General features: G+C 35.3%; 1 protein-coding gene across 1 annotated transcript in view; it reads right to left on the reverse strand.

Moving 5' to 3' along the window:
* The window catches only part of LOC113098678 (heparan sulfate 2-O-sulfotransferase 1-like), an 82,689-nt gene extending 77,719 nt beyond the window's left edge, over positions 1-4,970 (reverse strand). The window contains exon 1 of the mRNA XM_026263713.1: positions 4,517-4,970. Within this exon, the coding sequence (XP_026119498.1) occupies positions 4,517-4,640 (124 nt within the window). The 5' untranslated portion in view covers positions 4,641-4,970. The remainder of the gene's footprint in view (positions 1-4,516) is intronic.
* Between the last annotated feature and the right edge of the window lie 3,705 nt (positions 4,971-8,675).

Genomic DNA, 8,675 nt, shown 5'->3' on the forward strand with positions numbered 1-8,675 from the left:
AAGCACACATAAGAAGATCTATTTAGAACTGATCCACGCTCTGGCCCACCTCTTCCAACCAAAACCAGGGACTGCTAAACAGAGTGATCACACTAGTCAAATGAACCAGGCTTTGAGTGTTAAGGTTCGCTAATGTGAGTGTGAGAGAAAAAAAAAAAGGTTTTCCGATGCATCGGAATTCTCTCTTCAACAATTCTTAACATTTTTTAACGATTCTAGAGACGCGGCGAGCTTTATTGCACATGCATTTTTGAATACTTTCATATGAAATTGATGTACACACAGTCAGTAATGTTTACAGAGCAGGACAAAATATTGATATCGAAATAGATCTGTGCATTAGTGTTAATGCAGCCTGTTAAAGCTGCCACCGTCTATGAGCTCATCAGTAATAACCAAACGACAATAATGCTGATAAAAAAAAAGAAAACTATTGTGTATGTAAACTTTGACACTTAAAGAACACTTATTTTAAATAATTAATTGTTTTAAAAAATAGACTGCTGTTTTATATAATAATAATAATAATAATAATAATAATAAAATAAAGTAAATTTTGCACAAAATAAATTTGATATTAAATTTATTTGAAAATGTAGCCATGTGCCATAATACTGAAAACTGAGAATGTGACCCATCGTGATATTGAGTTGATAATGATAATCGTACTTGAATTTAATTGTGAAACAATCGAATCGTGGGCCTCTGAATCGTAAATGAATCAAATACCCATAGATTCCCATCCCTAGTGTGAGCAAACCCTAATTATTTTCACGCATCCCGCACACACAAGTCTCTACCTGCCCATCAAATGCTGTCCCACGCCACACTCTGCTGCAATGGGTCCCGCGATTGGGCAGGTCTCTAATAGGAAGGTGCCTGTTATAATGTTATGACCGAGGCTCTGGACTCGGAGAATAACTTGTTTTTCTATAACAACTTTTCTATAAAAATGTTAATGTCCTGGCAGTAACAAATAACTTGTTTTATATTTAATTTATTTACATTAATGTCATAAGTTGAGGTTTAGGCTACAATAAATATTTAAAATCCCCCTATTATGCCTTTTTGACTATTACATTTCATGCAGTATGTCATGTAGCTGTATGTGAGGATAAAATATCTGCAAAGTTGTGAATCTAACAGTGCATGATAAATAAAATAATTGCCTATCAAAAAGAGTCGGCTCGTCTAAACGTGTAGTCAGAAATTCGAATCTTGTTCGGTTATGGCTCTACGTCACAAAGTAACACATTTGCATAATGTCTGCACATGTTCTACGTCACCAACCTGCCCACCCACAAACACAGTAAAATTTCCATGTGATTAACATCACGTTGAGAAGACGCTTTATCCTATGATGTGAGAGTAAATTTGTTTTATCACTTTTAATTACCAGAAACCTGTTAACAGTTGACACTTACCATTGAAACGTCCTGCTCAAGTCGCGATTCAGTCTCTTGTCAATCAGCCATTTCAACCGATTCATTATCAGACATACAATCGATACGATGAGGTACAATCGCTACTATCTTTTCTATGTATTGACAAGTCTCCAGGGCTGTCATTCCATTATGGCAATGGGCGTTTCATCTCCAACATGCGCTGTATGCGTTAGACCAATCCAGATCCAATCTCTATGGCTCTGGACTAATCACAAAGGACTGCGTCGTCTCACCAATCACAGCAGTGAGGGCTCACGGAAAGGAGGGGTTTAGAGACACTGATTCTTTGAACTGCTTCACAAAAGTTGTCTATGAATCATTTACAAATTAGGTGAAAGTGGTGTTAGTGAAAATGAGGTGTTTTTTTTAACTTGCATGCATGTAAACCTGTTTTAAGAGATTGATAAAATAATATTAGCAACCTTAAAATGGTATAAAAGTGCACTTTAACTGCTACTATGTAAAAGTACTACTGCCGTAAAAAGCATTTTATTTGTTTAAAGTGTTTGCAAACCACATGGTATTACACTTTTGTTCATATAGCAGTAAGCCACAATACACTTCTTTTGAAAGTATTATTAGTTTTGTTCATAATGAGATTAATCGCAGACAATAATATATTTATTTTTTTAATTAAATACTTACTTGTGTGTGTGTGTGTGTATATATATATATATATATATATATATATATATATATATATATATATATATATATATATATATATATATATATATATATATATAATTCTGGGAAAAAAATACAGCATAAACCAGGAGCAGATTACCAATTTAACTTGATAAAAAAATGACATTACCTTTCATGAACAATAACAAAATTCATCATCAGCTGAAGATATTTAGACTTATGAACTGCATTTGGAGGTTACAGGCAGCAGCTGTGGTTTTTCTCCCCACTTTAAGAAAAGTCCAAATTAAGTTTCCCACTCTAAATCTTCAATAATTTCCACAGACCTGTAACTCAACTTCCATCCATCTTTTTTAGTTTCAGACTAAATTAATGGACTCATTTCAGCTGTTTTGCTGCACGAATGTATGGATGCACCTGGACTGCAGAAAACATGTCATGGGTCACTGGAGGATGTGTGTGAAAACACACCAGCTTCATCCAGTTCACTAGGAACATCAGCTGCAGGTGTGTGGCTTATACAGTAAATCAATTATTTTACACTATTTAGAACAAAAACAGAAGGTTTTGGATATTAAAACACTCCATGCAAGAAACAGTTGCACAGTGAAATAGAAATAGTGGTATGACTCACGCATTTAGGACCACTGAACGAATGGTATAGCTTCCTAAAGATGGCATCTAGATATCCCTATATTTCGACTATATATTTTAGTTTGCCTCTACTGTAGTTGGTAGAACTTGGTACACAATTTCTTCTGTACATTTTAAGCTACAAAGCATGGTTTCACTTGCCTTCTACTGTATTTTCTAGAAGTCAAAAGCCACACCAACAGAATGGCAAATCTGGGTCATCTCAGATGCGAACCAAACACAAATTTGCTTTACAAAGATAAAGCATAAGGTTGATGGAACTCCGACTGCATGTCCATGATGCAAATCATGTAGACTCCATATTGAGCTGTTCCAAAACCAACTTTGAAATCTGGACCAACTAGAGGCAATCTTTAGTATGCTATAACATTCATAAACTCAAGACAGGAAAGACAAAATGGAGCACCAATCATCATTTATAGAATTTTCTTCAGTTTAAGTCTGTTATTTGTTTAATAATATCTTACCTGCGTTACACACAAAGCATTATGGTGAGTAGGTGAGTATAAATGTGCAAGCTGATTATAAATGAAAGCAGATCGTTGAGTAAAATCAGATCAGTGTAAGAGTTTGATCAAATGTAATAAATACCCTGCTGAGTGCTGAGTTACTGTATCTCTGCCAATAAAATAAATTTGATACAGGTTTTCGTTATAGTCTAAATAAAGGGACAGTTCACACAAAAATAATAAATGCCATTAATTATCCCCATGTCATTATGCATTTTGAAGAATGTCATTTCTGATCAGTTGTGAAAACTTTCCTCAAGATGTCAAGCCTCAACAGAATGCATTAAAAAGTCTAAAAGTTCCCCTCAAGACTCATGCACTAGGCTATATTCCAAGTCTCCTGGAGACAAAACTCAATTTAAATCATGATTTACTGAAAATCTAGCCATCCACCATTGCTCCAGTACCGATGTCCAACTGCACAAACAAATCACTGAGACCGATGTTCCTAATCAACCAGACAGCAGGGTAGCCAAATGCACAAAATGAATTAAAATTAAACTAAATATGTTGTCTATACATCATCAACATCTTTCAAACAATAGCTTGATTTATACTCTCAAAATACACTTTTATTATTATTATTATTAAATAAATGTTTGTAATATTTTGACTCACCTAGCAGCTATTTGGAATTATTCATGGTATATATAACTGTTTAACAAATTTCTAAAGAACCAAGGACATTGGGTACTGCTGCACTCTATTATGGTTTGACTCTAGTATAGAGGTGAAGATTACAAATAAAACATCAGTCTGTCCCACACAGACCTATCATATGGCTTGAGATGACATGAAGAATAGTGCATGAGGAGGAATCCTTCTTTTTTATAGTAATTTCATTGGTGATTCAGCATTCATTTGAGGTTTGACATCTTCACTTGCTATTCAGTGAAAATGCACCACAACAGCATTCTTCAAAATTTCTCCTTTGTTGTGTTTTGCAGAAGAGCCAGATGACGAGTCAATCAAGACTACATAATCTAATTTTCATTTGTGGGTGAGCTATTACTTCAAATAAGTTGAATGCAAATTCAGATATCTTATAGCACTCTCATTCCTAATGTCTTGTGTTGTGTTGTAAAGAAGACAAGAGCAGCAGCAGCAGACTGTCTCAAACCCTATGAGCTGCCTACAGCATTCTGTCAATAGACGCGTTCCAATCGATTCTATTAAGAACCGAACGTGCATGAGGTCCAAAAAGGCTTTGTAGGGTAGATAGGCAGCTATCTGATGTGTGAGACAGAACCGCAGTCTTACCCAGCTTTGCCCGAGACTCTTCCAGCTTCTGAATCTGGTTCTCAATAAACAGCATCGCCACTCCAAACGCCATAACAGCCAGCAGCTGGAACTTGGGTGGCATCATGATCCTCAGGAGCCCCATCAAAGTATCGGATGATTATCTACATGTCATGCCGTAAAACGTGAATGAGAAGCTCGGATCAATCCGTTACTGGAGCAGTAATATCGACTCCGGACAGATGATCTCGATTATGCGCAGAGAACACAATAAAGTTACGGATGTAGTAACTGAATACATCAGTGCAAGCAAGGGCACTTCAGACGCTCATCTGTCTGCAGAACATGGTATTCTGTTAAAACCGGGGACAACGGACTCTTGGGCTTAGTTGTTGCACATCATCTCAGCTCTGACCATCCACTGCCCTCCTGCGTCACTCAACACTGGGATTTTATTCCTCCGCGGACTCCAATGAAGCGAGTGGAACGGCACGGCGCTTTAAGCGCCATCTATCGGGTCGGAGATTGACACGAGCCGAGTCTCTCCTCTTTGCTCGGCTCAGTGAAAGGCTTGGCTCTTGAATATTAATGAGTTTACGTTACTGGATCTCCTTAGGATTACCACAAGTACAACTTGCCTTATTACTATCCATGAGCTAAATACTGGGCCGAGTATCTGGCTTAATGTAAAAGAGTCTTAATGTAAAAAAAAAGGGGGAAAAAACTTCCAGATACCTTTTTCCACCTTACAAAGGCAAAACCTATTCAAATCAAATTATAATTTACAGTGAAAACTGTAAATTGATATTCCTAGAATTTCCAATGGGACACATTACAATTGAAATATATATATTAAAGAATTATTCTGGCAACCACAGCTGGCAGGGAATTTATTTTTTAACAGAGTCATTTCAAGCTTTTGGGGCATACATTCCTGTAAAACTCATTGACGATTTATAAATTTTGATAAATATTTTCACAAATGATAAAACAAAGATTATACAATTTAAAGAGTACTTTATCAGATGCATTGTTTCTTCTGTTTCTTAGTGGTTCCTATGAATTTATGCTTGACACTTCAAATAACATGTCTTGTGTTTTACATCTGATTGATTGATTGATTGATTGATTGATTGATTGATTGATCTATATTCCCCCCCCCCCCCCTAGATTTTATAAATACACTCTCAAAACTGCATGCCCTGTAAGTAGCTTCCATACAGAACATCTGAAACAAAAGTAGGTCTGTATGATTACTGCAGTTAAATTCAAACTGAAAATCAAAGTGAGAGCTTCGAGAGAAAACAAAACAACATTCATAATATATGAAGAATGAAATACTCTTGCTAAATAAACCCCTGTAACATACCCAACTGAAAACTGTAACTATAAAATACCAATTCTGGAGAACTTAACCAAATATTTTAGGCATCTGACTGCAATTGCAGAGGGTCCATGGGAATTATGTATAGATGACCACCTGTAGTTTGTATCTGTGCCAAGTGTTGCCAACACACAGCATGCATAGAGGCATGGAGGAAATTGACACCAATCAAATCATCTGGATTTGGCTTCTGCTTAAAATAACACATCAGGTGTAGAGCCATATCACTTACTGTATGTACAGTATGACTGTCACCTTCCTGTGGCCATATAGTATATACTACACAAACTGCAGTATATCATGCATATCGGCGGTACACATTGAAGCAGATTGCTGCACCTGTATGTCCAGTGTTGTAGAAAAAAAAAAAAAAAAAAACATATAAAGTTCCATATAAAGGTGCGTATAAGCCATGATTCTCAAAAGTAACTTGCAGTTAAACAGTGTTCAGTGAATCTGTCAAGTTCATTGGACCATGCTTTCATAAACTGAAGGCTCATTCAGTGCATCATTCAAGTGCTCTGCATCCTTTGTGTCTTAGATCAATGTTAGAAGATAACAAAGAGAGCCAGTATGTCTCAAACAGAAAGAAGTGTTTGTCACATATTCAGACTTTCCAGTGACGCAATCAGATGAATATAGATTTTTCTTCTATGTGGCTTCATTCAGGGGTAAATGATCGGTCTCTGTTGAAAGAAGCATTTTTGAGCATTACTTACTGTGTGAAACTATGAAAAGCGGGCAGCTCCTTGAACCTCTCTTAATCCACCACAACCCGCTGTTTCCAAAAAATCAATAGCGCTTCCCTCAGTGCTCAGAGCTGATAAGAACAGCTTCTGAATTACTGAAAGTTATTTAAAAATGGCATTTGTAATTCATTTTCATTGGACAATGAAAGGCAAATGTTTTCTCATTTATACAAAAAAAGTTTATTATGGTTTTATTTTAGCCATGTCTGGTTTATATTGCATTTTTCTTTTTCATTAAAATCTGCTTAGTGGTCCTATAAGCAGTTGTATAGTTTTTCCAATTTTTCTTTTTACCTGCTTACAGATTAACTGAAAAGCTAAGACTCTTGGCCTTCAAGACGACAGAGTTTGCTAAAATTCTTAAAAATCCCATTTGTTGCACTTCAGCCATTGATTTATTTGTATAAGGAATTATTAAACAGATTCATTTTAAACATTAAAACAGATTTACTTAACAAAAAGTATGAGCACTTATTGTATTCTTATAATTTAGCTCATTTGTTTTCTGTTCGTGTTAAATGTTTTTTAAGACTAAAATAAACGTTCAACAAATTGTTCATAATGCAGACACTTAGGGGTTGATTATCAGTTGATAAAATAAAAAAAAATGTTAACCAAGCAATATAGAAAACAAAGTTTGCAAAATTTGCACATTTTACCAACCTACATAGACTTTTTTGCTAATTGTTTTATTTGTTTTTAAAAATAGTCTTAGTGCATTCAAAGGTCTCATTATAAAGAATTACTTCTACAGCAGTGGAGAAAAATGCTATTTCAATTTTAAAGGTTTAATTAACTTCAGCATTCAGAAATAACCAGTGAAGGGTGAAACTTCCTTTCATCCAGGTAATGTCTCCCGAAAGTAAATAAATTGATTTTTTTTTTTTTTTTTTTTTCTGTGGATTAGTTGCTATTGATAAAGAAGACACTGCACACTGAGTGTGAGCTGTTTTTTAGACGATCATATTCTGTACATTCAAGGGTTTCTTCAGTAGTCTCTAACTGTGCAGTGGAAGTATCAGCTAATACAATACAAGGTCAATACATTCTCATGAGATTATTTGTGATCCATGGCTCACTGTCATGTTATATTGTTCAGCTGCTATGTAACCGACTTAAAGTATTATGTGCTATTTTTTTTTAAATATATATATATATTTTCTTCTTTTGTGAAATAAATTATATTGTCTCTCATTCACTATGGGAAATTGCATGTCTGCAGTAAAATAAGCAGTAAAAAGGCATTACTCACGGAGAATGGAGTAAAACTATAGGCACAAAGGAGGCAACCTTAAAAGGATTACAACACTAATCAGCAGTAAGGCATCTGTTAAGGCAGTAAGAATACTCGTATTAGCAGCTAATTAACAATGCATTAATCATGCCCAGACATCCATTATTAACCTCTTGTACTATAACTCAAACCTAGTAATTAATAATAAATGCTTTGGCCTAAATGCTGATTTATTAATAGCAGAGAAGTTCAGTATATGGCCTTTTCTATTAAAAGTGTTTTACATAACTAAGAGAGAGCCTGTGGGAAATATGGAGTTTATTTTATTTCAGTTCCATAAGTGATTGGAATCACATGACCTCAAGTTCATGCATTACTAATGTTGACTTGATGTATTATAAGCCTTTTTTTTAATGCATTGCAATTACCAGTTACCATTTTTTTTTTTGCCCAACATTTATTGCTTGAATCTGAATCTTTGTTTTGGTGATAAAATTCACAAGAACTAAATGTGACAGCCAGTCACTGCTCAAGAAAATAAGCATCCATGCATTGGACAAAAAAACTAAAAAACAAACTATAACCAGTAACTGAAATAAAGCCCCTTGACAACTTCACCATGTGACAGCTAGCCCTTTTCTCCCCTTGTATGTGTGCCATCCCTAGTATATTTAACTCTGTGGTCATAGAAAATAAGATCCCAGTCTGATGCGTTGTTGTGAAAAGAAGCCACTACTGTCAGAGAAGCTGTTAGGACTGTGTGAGAACAGAGCTGGGGAGAGAGTCACTTCAGGCAAGTCAAGCACCTCATTA

The sequence above is a fragment of the Carassius auratus genome, chromosome 6 (genome assembly GCF_003368295.1).
Source record: "Carassius auratus strain Wakin chromosome 6, ASM336829v1, whole genome shotgun sequence".
NCBI lineage: Eukaryota > Metazoa > Chordata > Actinopteri > Cypriniformes > Cyprinidae > Carassius > Carassius auratus.